This window comes from Chenopodium quinoa, unplaced genomic scaffold (genome assembly GCF_001683475.1).
Source record: "Chenopodium quinoa cultivar QQ74 unplaced genomic scaffold, ASM168347v1, whole genome shotgun sequence".
NCBI classification, from domain to species: Eukaryota; Viridiplantae; Streptophyta; class Magnoliopsida; order Caryophyllales; family Amaranthaceae; genus Chenopodium; species Chenopodium quinoa.
In genome coordinates, this window is record NW_018742770.1 from 900,262 (window position 1) to 926,744 (window position 26,483).

General features: G+C 37.0%; 1 protein-coding gene across 3 annotated transcripts; it reads left to right on the plus strand.

Moving 5' to 3' along the window:
* The first annotated feature begins 2,091 nt into the window (after nt 1-2,091).
* LOC110724574 lies at nt 2,092-25,894 on the plus strand. Of its 3 annotated transcripts, XM_021903989.1 has the most exons (27): nt 2,092-2,278; nt 2,356-2,616; nt 3,038-3,097; nt 3,219-3,311; nt 4,306-4,534; nt 5,431-5,537; nt 7,743-7,805; nt 8,219-8,319; nt 10,172-10,266; nt 11,066-11,086; nt 12,565-12,660; nt 12,743-12,863; nt 12,992-13,189; nt 13,362-13,552; nt 13,762-14,033; nt 15,034-15,135; nt 15,889-16,065; nt 16,492-16,680; nt 18,801-19,042; nt 19,134-19,280; nt 19,882-20,116; nt 22,075-22,203; nt 22,330-22,474; nt 24,306-24,352; nt 24,447-24,626; nt 24,772-24,831; nt 25,230-25,894. In XM_021903989.1, exons 1-27 carry the CDS (start codon nt 2,273-2,275, stop codon nt 25,302-25,304), a joined length of 3,642 nt encoding a protein of 1,213 aa, XP_021759681.1. In that variant the 5' UTR covers nt 2,092-2,272; the 3' UTR covers nt 25,305-25,894. The 3 variants fall into 3 exon arrangements, 1 of the variants encoding a protein (XP_021759681.1); XR_002512010.1 differs by lacking the exon at nt 25,230-25,894 and having other exon boundaries at nt 22,330-22,470; nt 24,288-24,352; nt 24,772-24,836; XR_002512011.1 differs by lacking the exons at nt 24,447-24,626; nt 24,772-24,831; nt 25,230-25,894 and adding an exon at nt 23,348-23,451 and having other exon boundaries at nt 22,330-22,470; nt 24,288-24,345.
* The last annotated feature ends 589 nt before the right edge of the window (nt 25,895-26,483 follow it).

Below are 26,483 nucleotides of genomic sequence, written 5' to 3' on the forward strand. Positions count from 1 at the left end.
CCAACATAATCCATCAAATCAAACCAATAATAATCCAACTAGGAAACATAATACTTTCAGAACAAGGCTATAAGAATTCCAACAAGCCAATAATCAACAACAATTACCAGTATAGGATGTCAAGTCCAACAACCCAGCATATTCCAACAAGCCACCAGATCAGAAAAAAACCACCTAACACATACATGAAGCCAACATAATCAAAATTTGCAAACATAGCCAAGAATCCAAAAGATCAGACAAATGAACTCAACACAACCAAACATCCAACATGTACAACAACCCAACACAATCAGAAGTAAGCAACAAAGCCAACAAGCCACCAGATCAAATCAACATACTATCAAAAAAATCAATGGAAAGGGACTCAAATCAAAAATTAAATAAATTAGGGTTAGGAATCGTTACGCAAGCAGTCACTTGGAGGGTTGAACCTTTGGGTTCATCCGCCTCGCACAGTACTTCAAAGGAGGGCCCTACACTTCACCATCTTCCACTGGAGGGGCAGCCTTCATTGAAGGAGGTGATGAACCCTCCTCCTTCTCAGGCTCATTATCAGAGGACAGAACGATCAACGCTTAATCTGGCAACCCACGCATTCGCCGTAGAGCCACCAACGCCGCTTTCCTTCTAGCCCGGATCTTCGTGGGTGGCCTAGCCCTCTTAAATCTGGGCTTTTTGGTGGGCACAGAACTCCCCTCACCACAATCACAGACTGGACCTACAGATACAACACTGAAATCAAGCAATTTCTTGCCACGGGAATCCCCCTGACCCTCAGCCCTCTTGAGATGCTCCTCCTCCTCAACACTTTCAAGCACCTTACCCAAAGCCTTGTAGGTGGTCGACGTACAGTAAGGACCAGCCTCACCAGACTCATAGAATTGGCGAGGAAAAGGAGATCCCGTCTCAATAGATTGAATTAGGGACACAATCAAATTACCCTCACCGACGTCGTCGGTGGCCATGAAAGCCTCGTGAAGTGGATCAAGGTTAATCATGTTCTTGGGGGACTCGTTTTTTTCAAGATCTGATGTTTCAAGGTAAGATCTAGAGAGTAAGATTGGAGAAAACTAGGGACGAACAAGAGAGAGAAAGATGAAGAAGATGAACTAGGGTTCATCTAAGGAACTATCCAGAAAATAAAAGGAAGCCCAATCACATATCTTAATTTTTGGTGGTTGGGAATGTGAGTAAATGAGAGTAGTTGGGGGGAAATGGGATAATAAATGGAGGGAGTAATTAGATTTGAGTAATCTAATTAATTTTAGATTAATGTGATTAAAATAAGATAAGGGTAAAATTAAGAAAATCTAAATTTTTAAGTAAGGTTAAATATGTAATTTCCAGGGTTTTTGTTTACTAAAAATAGAAAGAAAATAGAAAGTCGCACAAAATGTTTAGCGGACAAAAATAGTAAAAGTTGCACATAACATTTAACAGAGTTAGTATTATTTTATTATTTTTCTATTCCGTTGGCTTCTTTTTCCTCTCCTCCTTCGTCAGTGTTCATGTTAGGTGTCAACCAAATTGGAGTGGAATTTCATGTTGGGAGCCGTCAATCCATTGTGCTAAGCTTCGTCGCTGGCGAGATCTGAAAGTGCTAAGCCATGCTCAACCCCAGCAACACCATCTCCGGCGGCTTCCGCCGAATTTAACGAAAAACCCTAAGAAAATTACATAAATTAAGGGCATAATTAACCCTAAATGGTAGGTGTTAATCATTGTTTGATAGTTGAAATCTTGTTAATGGTGAGTCTGCTTCGTTAAGTGAATTCAAAACCAAATACGACACACCACATTTGAATTTAAAACCAAATGCGACACACCAGAGTTGTGGAGAAGAAGATTGCGAACTGCAACATCTAATCTTTGAGGGAGGACAGTTTGCGATGGACTTCGTGCATCTTGACGGAGTGCCAGTACTGAACCATTTAACGTCGGTCGGTAGTTTGTTGTTATATGGACTTCGTGCATTAACAACTTTACCCTTACTAAATAGGCGGAAATGACACTTCGACCCTCATATAAACAAAACCTGTTAATATGGCATATTAAAGGTATTTTCTCATTCTATATCCCGTGTTTTATTAGCACGGGTACGTTCTAGTTATTTAAAATGAGCTGTAACATCGCAGAGAGCTGAAATTGGCGAGAACCGAGAAGCATCAGACTTGAGGTCGCCGGCGATCAGGCCGTCTCCTCTGTAAATTCACCTCCTTCTGCGATCACTTCTTCCTGAAACATCACAATTTCTTACTTCACCTAAAAAATGGCGGTAATTCCCTCAGATCTCTGTCTCTCTCCTTCCAACTTCAATTACATCACTCACTCTCTCTCTCTCTCTTCTTCCAGGATTCGTCCGGCATGACGCTGATGGATCTCATGACGTCTGACCCTAAGGCGGCGCCGCCACCACCATCTTCGTCGGCTACTACTGCGCCAATGCAAGTGGCTCCGTCTACCACGATGCCGCCGCCTTCGTCTCTGGGAAAACCTGTTACTGATCGCAAATCGAAGAAGACACACACTACGTTAACGTCGTTACACCATGACACACTTTCTGCTGCTAGAGCTGTTCGTGCTAATATCTTGCCCCAAAAGCAGAAGAAAAGGGTAATTCTATTTATTTTGCTATGTCACATTTGCTATACTTTGATTTTTCTGAGTTTTTCTTTAATTAGGATTGTAATTTGATTTGTTGATATAAATACGAAATTAGATGATTAATTTGGGTGTAATGAGTAGTGTTTGATGGAATTGATTGCTGAGAATTCTCGGTTCTTTCTGTAATGTAAGATTGTTGAGGTGAAATGGAAAGTTTGTGCCATTTTTCCGATTCGGGGTTTTGGTGCATATACCAATTGTTGCTTAAAATAAAATTCAACAAGTTTCATTTTCGCGAGATTTTTGGCTATAAGGGAATGACTAGCTTGTCTTGCAATATGTTAATAGTGTTTATTCTTGGATATTCGTCACAATTATTATTGTTGAATATTAGTGACTTGCTGTTGTCTTTGGTGATTGTATTTTACAGCCAGTTTCATATGCGCAACTTGCAAGGAGCATACATGAACTAGCAGCTACATCTGATCAAGTATGTACTTTGTATTAGTGCATTACTATGCACCCATATGTTTGGTGCTTGTGTTTTCATTCCTATTCGCCTTTCCTAAGTATGTTCTATTCTGTTGTTTTCTTGGTGTTTTTTCTTGTAGAAAAATTCCCAGAAGCAATTGGTGAATCATGTATTTCCGAAGCTTGCTGTGTATAACTCTGTCGATCCTTCACTGGCTCCATCCCTTCTTATGGTAAGTTCTTTTTGCGATTCCAATATTTTGCACCAAACAAAAATAGCCACAAAAAAAAAAAAAAAAAAAAAAAATTACATTAAAGAGTTCTGTTGTGTATGTCTATAGCTGAAATTAGCTGCATCAAGTTGACTCTCAAGTGGCAACCCAGAGTTTACTTTTCCTATTGAATGTGATTTGGACGAAATTGATTTTGAGGAAGTGATCTTTCATACCCCTTCCGTTTCTTTTCAATTGCCAACTTGACTTTTATACTATTCACAGACACCACTTTGACCAATGTTGATGCTTTATACATAAGATTGAACATAGTCATTTGAGTATTTGTTGGAATTGTCTTATTGTATTTTTGTAATATATATTTATTGATAAATAAAGATATAATTGCTCAAATTTCTGCATTGCCATATGTGACAATCAAATTGAGGCACTTGTTTGAGTAGAGGGAGTATTACTTTGTGCTTAGAATCTAGCTTCTCTTCTGTAGTTTCTATATCTTTTGTTGGTGTCCTTGTGTAAAACTTGGACTGTGACACCTTGGCACCAGGTCCTCTATTGTGTCCATTGTTGCTTTTTCATGTGTGTTTGTCTGTTGCCTGCCTTTGCGTTTCCAATTTCATTTGGTTGACATTGCATATTCGCACTACTTTAATTAAAAAGCGAGTTATAATGGATAATTTCCTATGCTTGGTTGTATGTTTGCTTCTGTGATTGTGAGTGATTAAATTTAAAATTTCTGTTTTGATAGAAGTATTTCTTTGTCGACGTTGTCACTAAATACGCTAAACTGCGTCGCTTTGTGTATAATCTACTTTATTCTTTTTTCTGGTCACAACATAACCTTTTTGAAACTCAAGAAGTATTGTTGACAACATGAATATATGATCATATCCTAAGAAATTTGACTCCCTTGATTTCTGTTAAATTCTTTATATGGGCATGGTTTTTGCTGGTAAGCTAATAGTTACTGTTCTCTTTGCTATAAATTTTGCAGCTTCTTCAGCAGTGTGAAGATAGAAATGTTCTACGATATGTCTATTATTACTTGGCAAGAATTTTATCAGATACTGGTTCACAAGGTCTAGGTACAGGTGGTGGCATACCAACTCCTAATTGGGATGCTTTAGCGGACATTGATGCTGTTGGTGGGGTTACTAGAGCAGATGTTGTTCCAAGAATAAGCCAGCAACTTACTACGGAGTCATTAAATGAAGATGTTGAGTGTGAGTGATCTTTTCTCCATCTGTCCTAAATCATCTTGTATTTGATAAAATTACTGATATCCTTAGGCTACTTGGTTTGTCGAAAAACAGGTTTAAAGTTTGTTCCTTGCCCTTTTATGAATTTCGTAAGGACACAATGTGAATATTAGTGGAAAACTACTAAATGTAAATATGTAATGCTACTTTGATGACCTTATATCATACGAATGGAGGGTGTCTTTAGTAGAACAATGTAACAGTGTTATATGTTTGAATTGATTTTTATAATTTCCTTGTTTGCCATTGCTTTTGGGAGTTTTTGCTGTTGATTGATTCATATCTTGAGTTAATTTACATATATCATTGTTGCAGACATTATGTCCCTTGTATTTATTCTTTTCCTCTACTTGATTCATAGTGCCTTTGTGAACAAACTGATATGCCAACTACTAGACAAGCATCATTCATTGATTCCAAACCCACGCCATGCACCCTTAAGCATTACTAGACAAGATTGTTGAACTTATATGTTCATTTAATAAAATAATATTTTTTGGAGTGTGTGTGTGTGGGGGGGGGGGGTGGGGGAGGTGGGACTGAGAAGGGGGTCAATGTAAAATTGTAGGGTCTATATTGTTGTCTTGTCCATATTCAAAATTTGGACACTTCTTGAACTTGCCCCAGTTTTCTTGATATTAACTTTTTCCAAGTCTGACTTATGATCCATACTTTAGTTGTTTCTGACTACGAGCATCATGTATATAATTAGTGGTCTCCAAACCAAATTTTGTTCCACTAAAGAAAGATTGTAATCTTGTTTTGTGATGAACTAACATTGGAAATTGATGTGCTGGATTTTTTTCTCACTCGATTTATTTGTCTTGGCATCTGACCTTTGTATTTGTTGTTTGTTAAAGTTCATGCACGAAGACTACAAGCATTGAAGGCTCTTACATATGCTCCATCAAGCAACCCTGAAATTCTTATGAAAGTGTATGAAATTGTCTTTGGAATTCTTGACAAGGTTTGTCTCTGCTCTACTGCAGTTTTTAAAATGTAGATCCAAGTGAAGCTTCCTTTCACGTATGACTAGATAAGCTATAGTGTGGAGTGACTTTGCAGATTTAAGTTTTGATATATCCATGGTTTTGAACCTCTTAAAAAGTGATGAACTGACCGCTCAAAGTCTCAAGTTTGCATAAATTATGATAAAGGCCATTGTTAATGAAAGCCAAATTGTGTGTGCAATAGAGTTTTACTAACCAGTATTTTTTATCCCTTTAACTTCCCATTTATTAGGCGGTAGTAAATGGTAGGTAGCTTTCTCTGTAATTTTATGAGGAAAGTCCCATGCGAATGTCCATGGTAACAAACTTCTCTCTAAGCATGTGTTTTCTTCATAGACATCCATTATCTTTTAGGGAATCCCTAGATTCCTTGACTAATTAAGGGAGTAAAAGTTAATGGGGAATAGCTCAAGTGGTTAGAGCTCCCCTCCCGATTCTAGGTGATCGTGGGATCAATTCTCATTACCCGTCCTTGTGGCTCTCTTAATACCAAAAAAAAAGGTTAATGGGGAAAGTTTAACTAAAGGAACTATTAAGAAGCTAATCTTCCGGTCCTTCAAGTTTGGCAGTATTAAGATAAATCTCCCTTCGATTTCACATAGCTACACCACTAGTAACAAAACCCAACACCTCACAAACCATTGCAAACCCAATCACATCCTTGCAAACCCACCCACATACCATCGTAAATCTTGCCCCACCTCGCAAAATATTACTCCATGGTGGTTGAATTTATTTTCCTACCATCAAAGACTTGGAAGTTTGTATAATGTTGGCAACGAGCTCATTAGAAATTGAGATGAAGTGGTGGAGGTAGGATGGGAAGGAAGGAGGAAGTGAGGGCTGGGAAGAGAGTAAGGGGCCGTTTGGTTTGCCGTAATGGGGAAAGGGAATGGGAATGATTACCTTTGTTGGTGTTTGTTTTCCCTTTTTTGTCATTCCCATTCCCCTTTTTTATTTTTGGGTTTACCCAAAATCCTCCTAATCTCATTCTCCACCCTCTTACCTTTCCCATTCCCTTTTCCCAACCACCACCATACCCCACGGATGCACCTCGCCTCGCCGGATGCTCGTCGGCCTTCTTTAGACCCTCGCCGCCCTTCGCTGCCCCTCCTCCCACCCGAAAACCCTTCTCCCGACCCTCGTGTAACCCTTAAAAACCCTCCCCTCCACCAGAACAACCGGTTGCACCTCACCCGAAGGAGGGGCGGCGAACAACCGTCGGAATTATGGCCCAACCCTCGGTGTTGCTGGGGAAGTTCGATAGCTGTGTTTTGGTCGGGATTCGGTCAGGATTGCTGAGGTCGAGGACGAGAAGGGTTCCAGTGTGGATTGTTGTTCACCAGGGGGAGGGGCGGTGAAGGTCGGAGGAGGGACGGCCGGTTTCGGTGTGGTGTTGGTTGGCAGTGTGGTGGCTGGAGAAGGTGGAAACTAATGAAGGAAGGGGTGCAATGGTTGTGCTATGGTGGTTCTATGGTGGTTTCATTCCATTCTCCTCCATTCTCACCAAACAACACCCTAAATTCTAAGGGTTTCATTCCATTCTCCTCCATTCCCTATCTGCATTCCATTCCGATTCCCATGTGCGAACCAAACGGCCCCTAATAGAGTTAGTAAGGGAGGAATGATTACCTTAGGGGCCTTGGCAACTGTTACCCTCATTTCCAGGGAACAACATTTATTCCTACTTTAGGGTTCTAAAAACTTATGGTGTTTTACTCCTAATTTTTCCACCCCGGTAACAAGTAATCCAGGTATGCCCTAAAAGAGGTGATACAGGGAGAGTGGTTGGGGGGGGGGGGGGAAGGATAACCATAACTCTGGACACTTGCACAAGTCTAACCTAACAACATTACAAAATAAATCTATTATCATCACAGACTACCGAATGCGGTGGCAAGTTGAGGTATGGCAGCCCAATTTCATACTCGTATTTGTCATTATATGCAAACACACAAAGTCTATTAAAGAGTGCCCTTAATGATTTTGCCTCTTTCTTTTTTGCATCTCTGCTTTGGAGTATCCTGAAATTCAATCTTTTCCTAGAACTTTATTGAGTTTGATTCATCACCATGCAAACACAATATTTTATGGTTATTTTTTTAATGTTTATTTATGTATTAATTTTAAAAAAAATTTCCCCACTTGTTTCTATATGTCAGGTTGCAGATGGACCCAACAAACCAAAAAAGGGGATATTTGGGACAAAAGGTGGTGATAAGGAGGTATCGTTTATGAACTTATGTAGGCCCCTCTTCAAGTTTTTTATGCAGTTATTTGCATAGTGGTCTTTTCATGCATATTTAAATTTGTAATTTTGAGTGAGTTGGAAAATTTTGTGACTGATGCATTGGAGTGGTGATGCCGTTGCAGTTATCTTAGCGGGATTGATAGCTTGTAGGATAGAGCAAGTCTTCCTTGTTTCATTTAGGTGCTTTTTTGTGGGGATATTTCCTGGTTTTCTTTTTATGATATGAAGAGTAAATGGCATGCTGGTTTCTTTTACTCATGATACTCAGAGTCGTTGCCCTCAATTCTTGTAAATTAAAGCTGTATTTTGTTATTCGATGAAATTTTCTAGATCAAGAAAGTATTTTGCTTTGTTAAACAAAGGTTTTGCTTTAAATTTGAATTGTAGTTCATTGTCCGGAGTAATTTGCAATATGCTGCCCTGAGCGCATTGAGAAGACTTCCTTTAGACCCAGGAAATCCAGTGTTCCTGAATCGAGCTGCACAGGGGTAAGCCTTTATTTGATTATTGATTTTCACTTAACTAACTTGCTTAATTATCTAGTCTAAGTATTCAGAATGTATCCCTGTTCCATATTATCTGACTCTTACAGTGCTAAAAAATGTATTAGGAAGTAAAGTTTGACTCTTTCCCTTGAATTAAATTGAATTGAAAGTCAATTAATTAAATTTCCTTGCTGTTGATTACAAAGGACAAACGACAACTGTATTGATTACAAAATTACAAACATTAGGTTTTGCTTTGAAACACATCATTAATCCACTAATGAATGTTCTTGGCATCCACCACTGAAATTTGCCTATTGTCGGACGACACTGTCTTTTTCAGTGATCACTCTTCCTCTGAATGATTAATTATTGCTTGATTAGGAGAGAAAATATTTTAACTCAAGGCCTGTCCAATTTCATTCTAATCTCATATGTTTACAAGTGTTAGCAGAATCAACGTTAGTGGAATCTAGTAAGGTAGTGAGCCGTTCTTCAGCTTAGAAATATGAGCCGCACCCCTACGAACATTACAACATTGTTTGTCACTACCCGAAAAGCAAATGATTGACCACCAACTTTTGATGAGCTAGCCAAATGCTTGAATAGATGAAAGTACGGGAAGTTAAGAGAAGGCTAGGTAATATGGTACACATCAATTTTTCCAAATATATAGAGGAGCTTATTTTGATGATCGACAATCGGGTTTCACTATATTTAGGTAGATAAATCTTGATTGTACTGATATAGGGTGGTTTCTTGGGCATTTTTCTATTTCTTGTATATTAGTCTTATTTGAGTTGCTTTACCTAGCCTCTTCATCTTTTGAATCCTAATTCATCGACATTTTATTTGGGAGGCTAATGTTTGTTTAAGGTTGTGAATAGGGGTGAGCATAACAGCTGTTAAAATTCCTAGAACCGGAACCTGTTGCAACTTGCAACATGTTCCTTAAAATGAGAACTGGCATTGAAACGTGTTGAACAGGTTCCTGGAAAATGGGAATCGGAGCCGGAATTGGAACCTGGACCTGCTAGTTCTGGTTCCGGTTTAGGGTACCCTGTCTTTTAATATATTTTGTACTTTTTTGTAAACTTATTTCAAAAAATTTTGAAGGGTCATAAATTTACTACTTTTACAACGTGCAAATACAACCAAAAATAGTTGTTTAGCAAATTTAATTATTTATAATTATTAATTTAATTTTTATTTATAACTATTAATTTAGTTTTTATTTATTAAAAATTGGGCTTGAATTGATGTATGATATGGGCTTAAGTGATACTTTTATTAGGTTAAAAGGTACCCTGCCCAAAAAATTGAGAACCTAAGCGAAAATCTGTTACAGGTTCTCCATTTTACTACCCGGAATCGAAACTTATTGTATTCCTAACAGGTTCCAGTTCCGATACCCTGTTTTTTTGCTCACCCCTAGTTGTGAATAGTGTGCCTATGGGTTGGGGTAAGAGCAATGCTATTTGGTATGCTTTTAAAAGTGAGGGTGGAGTTTGCTAATCGCTATCATGTCAGATATTTGTCTGCTTTGCTGGTCAGTGTGAAGTTTGCTACCACCAGGTGGCAAATATCTTTGAAGGAAGTTGTTTGCATTGCATGGGCCATGGGGACTAGGGAGTCCTACTTTTATTTGTTTAGAAGAAGTTACCGTGGGCCACTGTATTTATGGTTGTTCTGTGATGTAGTTAGAATTTGAATCAAGTAATCAACAAATATATTCGTAGTGATTTTCTCTAATGTGGAGATTCAAGTTACTCGGGTTTCTTTGTAAATTATGTTGGGTAGTTATTCTCTTTTTCATGTGAAAGAGTAAAAAGTTTTGAATAATAAATACTTGCAGGATTTCATTTGCTGATCCTGTTGCTGTGAGACACTCTTTGGAGATACTATCTGACCTAGCAGCTAAAGACCCTTATGCTGCTGCAATGACATTAGGTAAAACATGCAGTTCTGTGACATACTCTGGTAAACTTGAATAAATGTGACCTATAGATTGCTATGTGCCTGTTTATTTTTTGGATTTGTGTTCTTTCTTGTCAATTGTGGATACTGTTCTCACTTTCATATTTAATATTCTTGCTTTAATTCAGAGTACACTGCCTACTGAGTATTTGTTATTTGTATGTGTGATTCTGATTCCTTACTCAGGAGTGTAACTGTGTAAGCCAGGTGTCATGTTGTTTTAGATTGACAGAATCTAGCTGTTTTATGATCTCTGTCAAAGAAGATTGTGTTTAGGGGAAGGGAAGAAGATAGGATTTGGGAATGCAATTTTTTTTTTGTTGTGTTCATGCTAATTGTGAGATTATATTAGTATGATTCTCTGAATATAGTTGCTTAATATGCTTTAGATTTTGTGGAAAATGTGGCCGTAATTTTTAACAAGTTTTTGTAATGTCATTCTTTAAATGATTTGCTGCCTTGTGTCTGTTGCTGATGTGCACCATCAATGTCCTTGTACTTCAATTTCTTACTAAATACATCCACATTAGCACACTGGCTGACTGGCAGCTGCAATCTGCAGCCACTTGTATATATGATGAAGAAATATCCTTTGGCCATGAGCAGCTTAAGTTTTATATAATCATATGGTTGCAATATTTTTCTGGCATCTATCTTTAGTTCTTGGAATTAAGGGATTTGTAGTTACAATAATCTTGCAAGTAAGTGTTGTCACCTTTTGTGGGCCTGAGCTATCTGAGTATCTGAAATTTTTTTTTTTTTTAATATGCAGGAAAGCAAATTGCATCCGGAGGTATGTTGGTAGTCTGTATTCATGGACTGTTTCGTGGCTTTACTAGTATTTACTCCCTCCGTCCCATAATACTTGACACAGTTCTCATTTTCGTCCGTCCCACAGTACTTGACACTTTACTAAATATGGAATGTGACAACTAATAAAAACATATTTTTCCACATTTCTCTCTCCTCACCTACCCCACTCCTACCCTACGTTTTGTAATATTGCAATATAGAAATACAAAAGAGAATCTTTTAAACAATAAACAAATGTTTTAAATGGATCCACTTGTAATGTTCTTAAACTACGTGTCCACCCCAACATCCCAAGTATTATGGGACGCAGGGAGTACTTAGTTTTTATTATATTTTTTATATTTTCTACAAGTATTTTTTATCTTGGCTTGTTTACTTAGTAGTTATTTATTTATGGATTTTTTTGTCAAAAACTACCTAATAAAACCCAAATTTTTGTGAGAAACTACCTAATGTAAAAAATGTGTTAAGAAACTACCTAATAAAAGGTAGAATGTTGTAAAATATGACCTTCAACCGGATTTCCACCGTTGACCTCAAAACACCCCCGAAACCACTACTTTCATCCCAAAACCAACACACCCTGCTTGAAACTACCTCCGCCGCACTGAAACCACCCTCCAACCCCAAAACCACCAGCTCTTACCCAAAATACCACCACCTGTAGCCCAAAATTACCCCCACCAACTCGGAATATCCCCCAACCACCTCGAAAATAGCCTTATCACCTTGAATACCAACCCTCGCGGTGGTATCAGGGGTGTTTTAAGGTGGGTCAACGCCGGAAAATTAGGTCAATAGTGAAAATCTGGCTAGAGGTAGTATTTTACAACATATTACCTTTTACTAAGTAGTTTCTTACTACAATTTAGTTTCTCATAACATCTGGGTTTAATTAGGTAATTTCTGACAAAAAATCCTTTATTTATTTATGTTTGTGGTATTAGCAGTCTGGTAGCTATTGTCACTATTGTTGTTATACTTTTATGTGATCTTTACCATTACATATCATATTTAATGTGAAGAAACTAATATTGTGTGATGTGAAGTTGGCCTTATCCGATATCAATCATCAGTTAGATAAAATTATCTTATGCCAAATTAGATTATTGTAGAAGACACAAAGGGAAACCTCCTTGGAGATTGGCATGCTTAGATGGGCTTAGTGGTTAGAGGGGATTTGCGGAATATTAGAGTAGGATTAAGTGGATTATGGACTTTGCAGAATGAATAGTCATCCTGGCTTTCCATTTGTTGCTACAGTATAGGGGTTTTCTATGGTTACTATTTTAATGACACAAAGCTTGGTTAACTTATAATTGATGATCTTAAGAGGACCGGTGAATCTGGTCCTCTCAAGATCATATGAACCAGGTGTTTAAAATGTTGATGATCTTTTTCTCGTTTTAAAATGTTCTTTATGTTGCAAAACTAATAATATAGATGTTTATGAACCAGGTGCACTTCATGATGTTCTCCATTTGCATGATGTGCTTGCTAGAGTTGCCCTTGCAAAATTGTGCCATACAATTTCAAGAGCACGGGCTCTAGATGGTAAGGGATTGCATATCATGTTGCAGTCACATTTATAGTAATATGTGACTTGATGGTTTCCATGCTAATGGTTTATATGCAGAAAGGCCTGATATTAAAACTCAGTTTAATTCACTGCTCTATCAACTACTCCTTGATCCAAGTGAAAGAGTTTGCTTTGAGGCTATCCTGTGTGTTTTGGGAAAATATGACAACTCTGAAAGGTCTGAATCAGTCGACACTTCTTTTCTTCTGTCCTTTGTATATCTTTCATGCCATTTGAAACTGCCTCCCCTGAATACTCTAGCTGAAAAAAGATTTCCCTATTCATGTTTTGCTTTATGCTTCGTAGGACTGAAGAACGAGCTGCTGGATGGTATCGTTTGACTAGAGAGATCTTGAAGCTGCCTGATGCACCATCTGTATTGTCAAAAGATGCTAAGAAAGATTCCAAGGATGAAGCTAAAGATGTGCTCCCTCCAAAGTCAGCCAAAGACAAATCGAAGAAAACAAGGCGTCCTCAGCCCCTTATTAAACTTGTCATGAGAAGGTAGGAATTGCCCCTCCTCCCAGTAATCCTTCTAAGAAAATAAGTCTTCTAATTTTGTAAAAAAATATTGGTCCAGAATCATTATATTGATGGTCTTATAAACATACTTGCTGATAAATTTTGCATGTGGTCTGCCCATCCATTTGGATCATGTTTTTGTATTTTGCTTCAGGCTGGAGAGTGCTTTCCGTAGTTTCTCAAGGCCTGTATTGCATGCTGCTGCAAGGGTTGTGCAGGAAATGGGAAAAAGCCGAGCTGCAGCTATCTCTGTTGGTTTACAGGATATTGATGAACGAGACTACGTTAATACATTTTCTGATACACAAGATGATCCTGATGTTAGTGACAGCTCCCATCCTGAAGGTAAAGCTGTATTGCATTTTTTAATTCTGGACATCTTGTGGTGGTCTTATTTGCACATGCCTCATGATTCCCCCATACGCCTTCATTAAATTACACTTCGAACCCATCAAAGTTGACACTCTTATCAAAATTTCTTTATTTTATGTTTTCCTTAGTATGTCACTTACGCTGATGGGCAAAAGTCTTTTCATATCCCAATAAATAACCAGGTATTAGAAGAACAATTTCTGGCTCAAATGGAACTGGTGCAAGGGATACAATAGCAAGCTTATTAGCTTCATTAATGGAAATAGTGCGGACAACAGTAGCCTGTGAATGTGTTTATGTCCGTGCTATGGTAATCAAAGCATTGATCTGGATGCAAAGTCCTCATGAATCATTTGATGAATTAAAATCCATCATTGCATCAGAGCTGTCCGATCCTGCATGGCCAGCAGCACTGTTGAATGATGTTTTGCTGACTCTCCATGCTCGGTTCAAGGTTAGAAATCTTATGCTATACCGCCTTCAAGGAAATTTTACCATGTTAATACCGATTAGTGTCACGTATGTTTGAGGTCTATTTCTTGTATTTTACGACTTATTTGTTTCTGGCGGTTCAAACTATTTGTTTTGTTCATTTAAATGTAATAATGGACCTTAGTCACAGTTTAGTCATCTTATAACTTCAGTCATTGCAAGTGATTGTTCCATATTATCTGCTTCATGAAATGATACCTATTTGGTGGCGTTGGCCATGTGTTAATTCTGATGAATGAACTTATATGATATATTTCCGATATTATTTTGAGTAGACCATGAAACATAAATAAACCTTTTTTTATTTTTTTTAATATGCTTTGCTCTAATGAAAATGCAACAAATTTAAAGACAGGATGTGAACATGGTTTCTCCCAATGTGCCACATGGCTAAGGAGCATGGTAAAAGGTCAAAAGTACAGTCAGCTTGTCAAGCTGATAAAAACACCCAATGTGCCAATAGTGGGTTGGAGAACCTTTTTTATTTATTTTTAATTTTTATATTTTTATAAATGTATTTATGTTTGATGAAATGGACATGCAAGTATAGTGGAAATAATCTTTAGTTTGGAGCATGATTTTTGTTGTACTACCAGGAGCAAAAATTCAAGCATTGGGGTTGGTGGTTGTCATGTAAATTGTCTGTGAAAGGTTTGGTGCCAAAATCTCTAGGCTGCCTTGGTTTTGGATGCAGATAATAGAAGATACATTCTTTTTATGTTTGGCAGTTATTGTAATAAATTTTGGAATTGAAGTGGACTGTATTTTGCTTCTGTAAAACAATAATTATGGTCATGATTCATAAGACTGGTCGGAAGAAAACATTAAGGTTCTATTTTTAGCTATGTGTGCTTCTGCATTCTGTCACACATGATCACGATTTTAATTTACTGCCCTGTAGTTGTAGCTGAGATTATTAAACATTTTGCTTATTTTGGTGCTTTTAATTCTCATGACTACAGGCAACTCCAGATATGGCTGTTACTCTACTAGAAATTGCTAGGATTTTCGCCACAAAGGTTCCTGGAAAGATTGACGCAGACGTGCTACAACTTTTATGGAAAGTAAGTTCAAGCATTCTTCCCAGCAATTAAGTTGCTCCATTAAAATACTGCACTTATCGGTTTTGACTCTTGAGTAATTCCCATGCAGTCATGCAATCTCTTTCTAATTGATCTCCTATTGTATAGCTGAAAGAAAAGCCGTATTCTTATGCTTCTAGAGCCACCCCTAATTGGTAGCAATTGTTGAATCTAAGAGGTTGAGATTTTTTCTTAAATTTCTCCAATGCAAACTTATTAGCCTTGAAGTTTTATTAACAATGTTCAAACTTTTTTTAACTTATTAGGTTAATCCTATATTTAAAATATGAACTTATTGGTCCTAAAACTTAATTTTGACAAAGGTAGCAATTATTAGCCTATAACCAGACCTACTGCCTTTTAATTAATTCGTATGCATTTATGACTGCAAATAAGTGAAATAAGATGAGGATAACAAAACATATGAAGTGGATTCTCTCAATTGCTAATTCATTCTTTTCTTCAATATAGAGAACTGTACTAAGACTTCTAATGTCAATGATTCCACATATAACAGGGCTTCCATAAAAGTTCCCTGGAAGCTTGCACCTTAATAATGACTTGCCAAGATTCGAACCCCTCCAAGGGAATAGTGTCAATTTATTTTGGTCTGAGTGAGATCCACTTGGTTTCTTTAGAGATTATGTGATTTTTTTTGTCTTTGATGTTCTATGTTTAAAATTTAAGTTGCTGAAATGGAAAAATTGTGGAGCTAATATTCCTATATATTTGCAGACTTGCCTTGTGGGGGCTGGTCCAGATGGCAAACACACTGCTTTAGAAGCAGTGACCATCGTCCTCGATTTACCACCTCCACAGCCAGGTTCAATGGCTGGCATCACTTCTGTGGACAGAGTATCAGCTTCTGATCCAAAGTCTGCTTTGGCTTTACAAAGATTAGTCCAAGCAGCAGTGAGTATTACATTTTTAAGTTTCTAGTGAATTTTCTTTCCTTGATTTTGAAAATTCATGAATTATAATTCTTTTTTTTTTTTTTCCTAAGCGCATCATCACTCTCCTAAATCGGCCGTTTTTTTTATGCATCACTTCCTTTTTAAGACATCTTCTCTTATATTTTTTTTGTATCTCACTCCTCACATGGTTCCCACCTCTACTGTTTTTTTATTATTTCTCTTCTATCACATCCCTTAATCAACTATTACCCTACTCTTTTTTATTATTATTACTTTTGATTCCCAACAAAACCTACATACACAATATTTTACTCCATTCAACTCACTTCCCTAAAACTACGCGTCGGTCAAACCGATGCACTTAAAAAAATGGAGGGAGTATTCTGTTAGATTGTAGTATGTTTTCTGAACTTTAGCTGCACAGGTATGGTTTCTTGGCGAAAATGCGAACTATGCCGCATCTGAATATGCTTGGGAATCAGCAACACCCCCAGGTACTGCATTAACGATGTTGGATGCTGATAAAATGGTTGCAGCAGCAAGTTCTCGTAACCCCACACTCGCTACTGCTTTGACTCGACTTCAAAGGTGTGCCTTTAATGGCAGTTGGGAGGTACTACCTCTGTTACTTAATGTTCTTTAAGCTTTCCACACATGTTTGTTTCTTTTAATTCTGGACACTTTTGCTTTATTCCATTTTTGGTTATGAATTATTTTACACACTTATTCTGTTACCCTACACTAAAACCTACTTTTGTCCGCGGGTTAGCCTACTTAAACACTCTCTCTCTTCTTTTCTTAATCTGTGTGCAAATAGTGTCCTTAATTATATATGGCAATGAGGTGATATGTTCTACTTAAAATCTCCTTATAGTTTATGATAGATTAAGTTCTTGTAAGTAAGATACTACTATAAAATGTTGTCTGCAAGATGGTTCTTTTTCATATCAGTTGTCTAAGAACTAGTTTTCATGCTTTGCGCAGCTGTGCTATTTAGATCATATAAAATTTTCTGCATTAGGATCCCTACTTAACATGATAATTAATTATAAAAAAATTATTTTATAAACTTTTTTTTTATTTTTTATTTGGAAAATATGTTACAAAGGGCCTTTTATATTAGTGACAAGTGACCTATTGTTTTTTATAGAAAAAAAAAAAAAAAAAAAAAAAAGAAAAAAAGTGGCATTCCGGACCTTATAACATTTTGTTTTTGTTGACTGGGACTTTTGACCGGATTCAGGCCATTGACTACTACATTCCAGCGTTGACTATCATGTGCAATGCACGTGCCTTCTTCGAAAGCCTCGGTTTTATCCTTTTTTCTTCCTAACCTCCATTTCCACCATCCCACCATTATTCAACTGCCTTCCCATACCATTTTACTTAACATCATACATAAAATCAATTTTGGGTTTGCAAACTAAATATAATTTCGATTTTCTAGTATAGAGAAATTAGAAGGGGGAAGCAACGGTGAAATTTGCCCCTAAGTAACAGTTTTAGGGTTTATAAATTAGATTGAACAAATTCATAAATTGCTTTTCCCTCCTCACAATCTCTCTTCCTTTTGGTCTGTTGTGTCCTACTAGGGGTGTTAACGAGCCGAACCAAGAGCTTAAAACCCCTAGACGTGGGCTCGGCTCGAGCACTAAGTGCTTTAACTTGTCTCAAATTTACCTGTTTCTCACCAAATTTTCCCTATTTCAGTTTCCTAAACTAATACTTAACCTTTAAAAATTTATAATACTCCCTGGAGAAAATCTACCATGGAGTCAGTGTTTTGATGATTTCTGTCCACCAATGATGGCGGCCTTTCTTCATAACAGACACCATATCTTCTTTCTCCTTGTAAAATCTCCTTCAAAATCAATCTTTTATCTTTCTGACTCACATAAATCTCTTCCTCTATTTCTGTCTTTTCCATAACTGAACGTCTTTCCAAAATAACATAAATTAAATCAAGCATGTGTTAACTATCCAAGTAACAATCAGAGGTAATTCAAGAGCTTAAAATTCAGAAAAATGGACCGCATCATGAAATTAATATGATAATCAAGACCAGAAATTTTTTGAAATTTAATCCCAATTCACCCTGACTGCAAATTGGCAATTCAAAATTGTGCTAAAGTGGTGTTGGTGCTGGTGGAAGGGTGATTTGGACACGAGTGAGCACTGGAGCCAGCTGGAGGTGTACTCTGGCAGAAATAATTGTGGGATGGGAAGACTGGGAACGAATGGTTATGTGATCAATGATGATGATGTTAGTGTGAGGGTGGTAGGCTGGATTGGTGGGGTGATGCTTGAAAGTAAGATGATTGTATGTAGGAACATGTTGTGAAAATGGAGTAAAGCTTGGTCCATCCAACTGTTTGGCATGGGTGCATTACACCATAGATTAATCTTTCAGGCTTTACTGTCCAGAACCAATTAAAAATTGTTTAGTGCTGTTGCTGAAATGTTTCTTCATATGTTACACTGACCTGCATTGAAGATATCTAGAGCCAATCGCAGCCTGAGATAGGCCAGATTGGTTCTTCATATATTCTCAGTTCACCCTTGTACCCTTTGAGGAGATTAGGCAAGAAAAGGATTAAAACTATGGGGGAAATAATTGTGGTAATGCAGTCTTGTGACATTGATGTCTTATATAGTGTTCTTGTGGTTAGAATCTTCTATATCTCATATGCAAATCAGGTTAATATTAACCCCTTTATCCGGAATTTTTATTAGATCCGTATAGTTGCTGTGCAAGCTTTGACAACAATGGCTATCAGATCCGGTGAGCCATACAGGATACAGATCTATGAGTTCTTGAATGCTTTAGCTCACGGTGGAGTACAGGCAAAGTTTTCTGATCTGCATGTTAGTAATGGTGAAGATCAAGGGGCAAGTGGCACGGGACTTGGATCTCTTTTGAGTCCAATGATACAAGTGCTTGATGAAATGTATAAAGCACAAGATGATCTAATCAGGTAAGATGTCAATTCTCTTATTTGTATGTACTTTTTGATTTGCAAATTTTTCTGTTGATCCTCAAAGAGGCCTATCCAACTATTATCACAGGGACATAAGGACCCATGACAATGCAAGTAAGGAATGGACTGATGAAGAACTGAAAAAATTATATGAGACCCATGAGAGATTGCTGGATTTTGTTTCACTATTTTGTTATGTTCCTAGAGCAAAGTATCTCCCACTGGGACCAACAAGGTAAGTTCTTGTCTTCTTGACATAATTAGCATTTCAATCTCTCTAACTAGTAGAAGCTACTTTTTTGTGCAAGTAGAAATTCAGAAACTTTCAAGAAAGAAAAGATAATTCGGCCTTTGACGATTCTCATTTCCATATTATATTATCATTGTGATTGACTTGATCTGTGGGGTTTGTTCTTTTTACAATACCTCCATTTCACAATAGATGCGTTGTTTTGACTTTTCTACTTTCCATACACTACTTTGACCATTAATTTTTGTAGACATTAATTAAAAAAAATTTAAAAATTTATATTTGAAAATATACATCGAGACCAATCCAACATTATTTTACATATAATGATATAAATATTTATGTTTAATATCTATGTAAAAAGTGTACTCAAAGTCAGCAAATGAATAATACAAAAAGTCAAAACATTGCATATACACCAATTTTTATGTTTCAAAATTGCAGTTTACGACCCACAGGGGAGGAGGGAGGGGGTTATGGAAGTAGGTAGAAGCCGTATGAGGTAGGACTGATGCTGACTGTATTGGCTTTTCATTTTATTTATGCTGACAGTTATACATTGCTTCCTTTTGAAATTACATTGCAGTTCAAAGCTTATTGAGATCTACCGCAACAAGCATAATATTAGTGTGTCGACTGGTATAAGTGGCTTCAGCAGTTTAAATGATCCTGCTGTTGCAACTGGGATTTCTGACCTTATGTATGAAACCAAAGCAACACCTACTGAATCTGATGGGCTTGATGACGACCTTGTCAATGCATGGGCAGCAAACCTTGGTGACGATGGCTTGCTGGGAAAGAATGCGCCTGCAATGAACAGAGTAAGATAAATTATTGTATTTGTCTTTCATGCTGTACGTTCTAGGTATGATGAGCTTGATGAGACAAATATGCTGCAAGCATATTAGGTAGCCATGATGTTCCACAACTAGCTTGCTTCTTACAACCACTCTTCTATTTTCTACCAATTCTCTTTCAATGTGGGACTTCTTATATTAAGCTAATGAGCTACCTGTTTTCATTTATAACCTTCTCTCCTACTTACTCCCATTCTTCTTTCAATATAAGATTTTTGTTATTAAGCTTATACTCTTATAGTCCACAATAGCATATGTCATACACTAATTCAAACAGGTCAAGATACATTACTATATACAAAAACACTGCATTTTCCGATTACAAACATCACCCCCTATGTTACATGGACTCAGGAACGGGTGTCGGACACGGACACATATCCAAGTGTCCGATCCGGCAAGTTCCAAAATTTTAGGACACGGGGACTCTGTCCGATATTTGGACACGGGTACGGGGACACGTCGATACGTCACTAAAATTTATAAAAATAAATTATATATTACAAAAGCTTTAAATTCTTCATTATGTCCACCCCCATTTTTTTTTATTTTCCTCTGTAAATTCAACCGATAAATGGCAGTCTTCTTCTCTCCATCTTCTCTATATCAATGGCAGTCTTCAAACAAGATGTGTTTTTCTTTCATGTTTCTCCTCTTTTTTCATCTTTATTCTTAATGGAAGTGTCTGAGTGCACAGTGAAGGGTCGGACACGTGTCGACACGGACACTTCACAATTTTAGCCGTGTCCAATTAACATAGATCACCCCCACAAAGTCACAGCCTGCACATTCTGGTCAAAAATTATGTCTAGCCACTTGTCAATTTCTAGCTTCTTGGGTTAGTAAGTGCAACAAATCTCAAGACTTGGCCGTTACACTCACTTCCTATAGCACATTATACACGCATCTACTTAAATTTTTGTTTATAATATCAATTAATAATATAAAATGTTAATTTTATATTACTTTGATAATTATTTATTTTATAACTAAAAATACTCGAGCCTAGTGAACTATAACTAGACTTATAAATGTTATAGAAAATTCCGATGAAGGATTAGAAACTGAAATACAGTCTATCCATTGACCAAATCATCTGAAAAGCTCAACAATGTATCAAATGCAGTCATTTACATCACCATAAGTATATCCGACAACTTTCATTACCCAAAATAGGCTAGATGTACGTATCAAATAAACCCCAAATTACACAGATAATTATAGTAGGTCCAAGAAAAATAGACTTGAAATACTGTCCACAAAGATAATAAACATTGTCCAAATAGAAGTATCACAGCCTTTGAGCTTTGAAATTTATGTCATTGTCTAGCTTCATATTAATATTCAAACTTATAACAGGCGACCTCTTAATTCTCTCGGATACTATCAACATGTCAGGTCACATCCCAGTGATATGCTATATGTTTGTTAGATTATGATATTAAGGTTAGTGGTGAGAAGTAGCCAAGTTGTTGGCACTTTCATAAATGTTGAGTTGTCTCTGTATGAGTTGAAAACTTTTTAGTATTTTATTAAGTCAACTTGATATTATGCTTTGTAACACCTTATGTCCTATATTGAGAGATGAGGGGATTAAACATAGATAATAAATAGAATGTGTCCAGAGCTTCCCTGTGGGTCTAATGAACTTATTTTGAAATGATAAGTTTTATAGGTAGTAATCCATAATGGATGTTCGCATATGATTTAATGAAACTAGAATATAACATTCAGGTGGGTTTTTAAATCCTTGACACAGTGCCTCTTATATTAATACCATGGTACTGCAATGCTAAGCTGCCTTCGTTTTGGTTACCGTTTTAAATAGTTATTCTATTGCCAAAATCAAGTACGCATAATCCTATGCTCTGATTTTGTCATCTGATGCCATGTCCTTAATGTTGCATGCTTTATGGTGTTAGGTTAATGAGTTTCTTGCTGGGATGGGAACCGATGCTCCAGATGTTGAGGAGGAGAACGTCGTTGCTCGGCCTTCTGTTGGTTATGATGACATGTGGGCAAAGACACTTCTGGAGACCACAGAACTCGAGGTACGCATCTGAGCATTCTCTAGGTTCTATTGTTAATATTAGAACTTTCTAGAAAGTCCTCCAAATTTCCCTTTACATTTCCTTTGCCACTAATTTTACATCTTGTTTGTATGTACTATTTTGCAGGAAGATGATGCGCGGTCATATGGATCATCTTCTCCAGATTCAGCAGGATCAGTTGGGACCTCCATATCATCACATTTTGGTGGAATGAATTATCCTTCACTTTTTAGTTCAAAACCATCATATGGGGGCTCACAGTCATCGGTATGTAATTGATGTTGATACTAGACTTTGGTCTTTTCTAAATATCTTCCCTTTGTCTCTTTCTTCATGGCTAGTTTTTCCTTTTCTTTTTTATAATTGCTGAAAAAGTCTAAGTTACAATATAATACCAGCATTTCTTACTTTGTCGACTTTTTTCCCCCCTTTTTTCAACATTGAGAATTACTTAAAAGATATATTTGAGAGAGTAAGTGGTTTCCACCTAGGTATTCTAGAGTATGGCTAGTCTCGTCACATCTTTGTTATGTATCCTTCTTTATGAGGTCTTCTTCTGTGGCCTACTGTAGGAATAATAAATTTAATGTGGCTCCTTTTTTATTCTTCTGTAACTTTGCCCTTCAACCATCAAATGCATTGGAATCACCAAAAAACATACCTATTTAGCCTTATTAAGCCTCTCTGAATCTGACCAAATTTACAAGGCTTGATGCGTTTGGTAGAGCTCTGTTTCCCTGATTGTACTGTGCACTCGTACTTTGCAAAACATAAATGCAACTTATTTAACCAAGGGATCCTCATCGGATACTTCCTTTGACCTTTGACAATCCATTACCTCACTGTCTCTTTCTTAGCCATAAGATTGGCTTTTATCATTTCTGCACAGAGAATGCCTTCCTTATCTAAGCACACATCTCCCACATCCTTAGAACATGCATCTTGATCCCCCTTCTTTAAGAACTCTCATTCTCATTAGAGACATAGAAAATAAGTTGTTAACCTGAAATTTTTTCGCATGAAATCACTTCTCCAAATTTGGATGAGACATATGTTATGTTTAATGAGGTTTCTATATTAGTTGTAAAACTCTTCTCTTATGCCCCCTCCATAGCCTCCTTACGGGATATCCTTCTAATTTTAGGGATTCTGACTTGTGAGAGGGTTGCTCTAAAGCAAGTGTTCCAACCATTGTACATAACTGTAGCAATGGAAGGATGGCAATAGACCAGAGGTTGTCTCTCTTTGGTGAGTGAAAGCTCTAATATCCTTAACTCGTTCACATGAGTTGATGCATGATTTTCAGATTTTGGGTTTTCAAAGTTAAATACTCACTCTGTATATTATTCCTTCATTACTTGGAGATGTAACCCCTCTATCTTCACGCTTGCCTATGCATAACTTCAACAATCAAATTCTTTATTACCAATAAATATAAGTATAAAAAAGTTAATATTTCTAAAGCGTAATTGTGATGAATCTAGCAAGATCCCACATGACTATGTTTTCTCTAAATTGTAAATCTCCAACAAAAGTCAGAGAGTGTGACTAGTGTAATTTGCTAGACGTTGCATCTATAAATAAATGGGGGAAGTATATAAATTTTTTAGATTAAATTGAATTTGATGGTATCCCATATCATCTAAAAAGAGACTGAGGTAGGCTAATTATGTAGAGACTGAGGGGGTTTGTTTCTGACTTTGACCTTTAATATGTGTCTGAACTCAGGTAGTATCATGCTAACATGGGTACAGCAGCTTCAAAGCTGATATTCTAGCTATACTAAACAAACTCAACCCAACAAAATAACAAATGTATAGAAGGCTCAAGGCGTACCAAGGAGATAGGGATTTCTTATTGAAGTGAGGCGCACTAAATAAAAAAAAGGAAAAAAATCTGGAAAAAAAAGTTGTGTGTGTCTCCGTGATTGCCTTGCCTAGACCAAAAAAGGTGCATGGCCCATGTCGCCTTGCGCCTAGCACACCTTTTTATATGCTGGACCAACTGATCTATTTTACAACTTTACTTTATACCATCTTGCCTTGTGAACAATTATCTGGAATATCAAACTCTTTAACTTGCAGGAAAAGGCATCTAACAAGTATCCCATGGGGGTAGCTCATCTCTCTATGAGGGCTATGGTTCTCCGGTATGTGCTTACTAAACCTTTTTCCCCCCTTGCGTTCTCTGTTGTGTTTAATTTGCTATTAGCTATGCATTACTGATTTCTCTATCATCTTCAGATTAAAGAAGAACCACCATCATATGAATCACACGCCTTTGAGAGAGATGATGCATTTGTTAATCCGTTAGCTGGCTCTGCATCTCGTAGTTTTGGATCCCAGGATGAAGAACGAGTTTCTTCTGGAAATCCTCAGCCTGGAACTGCTCTGTATGACTTTACTGCTGGTGGGGATGACGAGGTAAATCCACTTGTGCAACCTGTTCAGATTTTTAGAGTGATTAAGTTTTGTTTGAATTTTTTTCTTTTTCATTTTATGCAGCCAAAGCATAAATCCTATTGTTTTTTTAACAGCTAGATATTGATCATTCCCCAATTTCATGCAGTTAAATCTAACAGCAGGCGAAGAGGTTGAAATTGAGGATGAAGTGGATGGCTGGTTTTTTGTAAGTGTAGATGTCTTTTTTCCCTTCTTAAGAACTTTTATCATGCAAAGAAACCCTAGCTTTTGATATGCTTGTGTTGACTCTGGTTTTAGATGAAATAAAGGGTGAATATGTTTACGATTTCACATATGGTTCTATTCTAATGTAGGGGTGTTATATGGGTAAACATCGCTACAGCTTTTGGAGTTTTGGGGTGTAGTCACTATTTACTTAATGTATCGATGTTTATTTTTGGAGTTAAGGTGTCGAATAATTGTTTGGTTAGGTGTTCATGATTCGAAATTCTGCATTATTGATGTGCTCTCTTCTGCTTAACCTGACTTGATGCCATTGCACACATTCCCTAAATTCTGACATGTACACATTGTCTTTACTGACTATTACTTCTGAACTTGCAGGTAAGGAAGAAACGCCCTGGTAGAGATGGGAAGGTGGCTGGGCTAGTACCAGTGCTTTATGTTAATCAGTCTTGATGATCTTTCCTGTGTTTGTGTGGATATAAATCAATTGCATCTCATGATGTATTTCAGAAAAGACACAATTATTCCCTTGTGGTATATGTAAAGAAACTAGTAACTGTATCTGCGGCTTAAAGAGAGAGTTCACTGGAGGAAAAGGTTTTCTTTTATTTATGGTTAATGCACATTGTTGTTGCTGACGGATGAGTCCTGTTGACTAAAATGTGTCGACTCTATACTAGATTTGTATCAGCTGATCTGGTCTGCGCCGATAAGCTTAGTACATGTTATCTGTATAGCTCATCAGGTGAGCTGCATTATTTGAAGCCCTGGTGTTGTTTGTAGTCTGGTTTGTCTTATGGAAACTCATGTTGTGATCGAGTTCCAAATCATAAACTGAAAGACATTGTAGGTAGAACATATGTATAGTTATATCTTGGTTGTGTAGACTGCAGTCCAAATACAGTGTGATGTAGTTTTGTAGAGTTGACATTTCAAGAAGTAGGTATGTAAAACTCATTCTTTTTTGTAGCATATGATGTGCAACTGACGTCAACGACTTTGTTATGATGCACATTTTTGTAGCATGTTTCTCGTTTGTGTTAGCCTGATGTTTTCCTACTTGAACATGGTGTCGATTCTATTTACTATACGATTTTTTTTTTTTTTTTTTTTTTTTTTTTTTGAGAAAGAGTTCATTAAACAAAGGCGAAAATTACAACCTATAGCTGAACGAAACAACCAAATACATTGTGTTGATTCTATTTAATATACAATGCTATGCTGTTGAGTAAGAACGGATTGACGATGAAGTTTGCTATCTTTCCAAATTTGATACTGGTCGCATAACACACTCCAACAAACTAAAGATGCCACTATCTTCTTATTAAAATAATTACCAAAAATTAACTCCATCCGATTATTTTTATATGCAACAAAGGAGGTTGCACAAATGCGTAGGCAAAATTTTTAATAGTAGATTAGCAAATGTTAGCCCATGTGATTAGAGAGTAGGAGAGAGAAAGTGGGGATCAGTTTTTTGAGGAAAAGAGTGGGAAATGAAGGGAGACCAACTATTTTGGTGGGGTTTAATATTTTCCCACCAACAATTTCAGACGAAATTTAAAAAATTTGAAGTATCATCGAATTTTTCCCTCCATAAAGACATATTCACATAAAAGGAGGCTTATAAAT

Excerpts from the sequence above, each read along its gene's own strand:
- LOC110724574 (XM_021903989.1), top strand. Across the intron at positions 8,320-10,171 it reads CTGAATCGAGCTGCACAGGG|GATTTCATTTGCTGATCCTG; the intron begins GTAAGCCTTTAT and ends AAATACTTGCAG. Across the intron at positions 13,553-13,761 it reads TGACAGCTCCCATCCTGAAG|GTATTAGAAGAACAATTTCT; the intron begins GTAAAGCTGTAT and ends ATAAATAACCAG.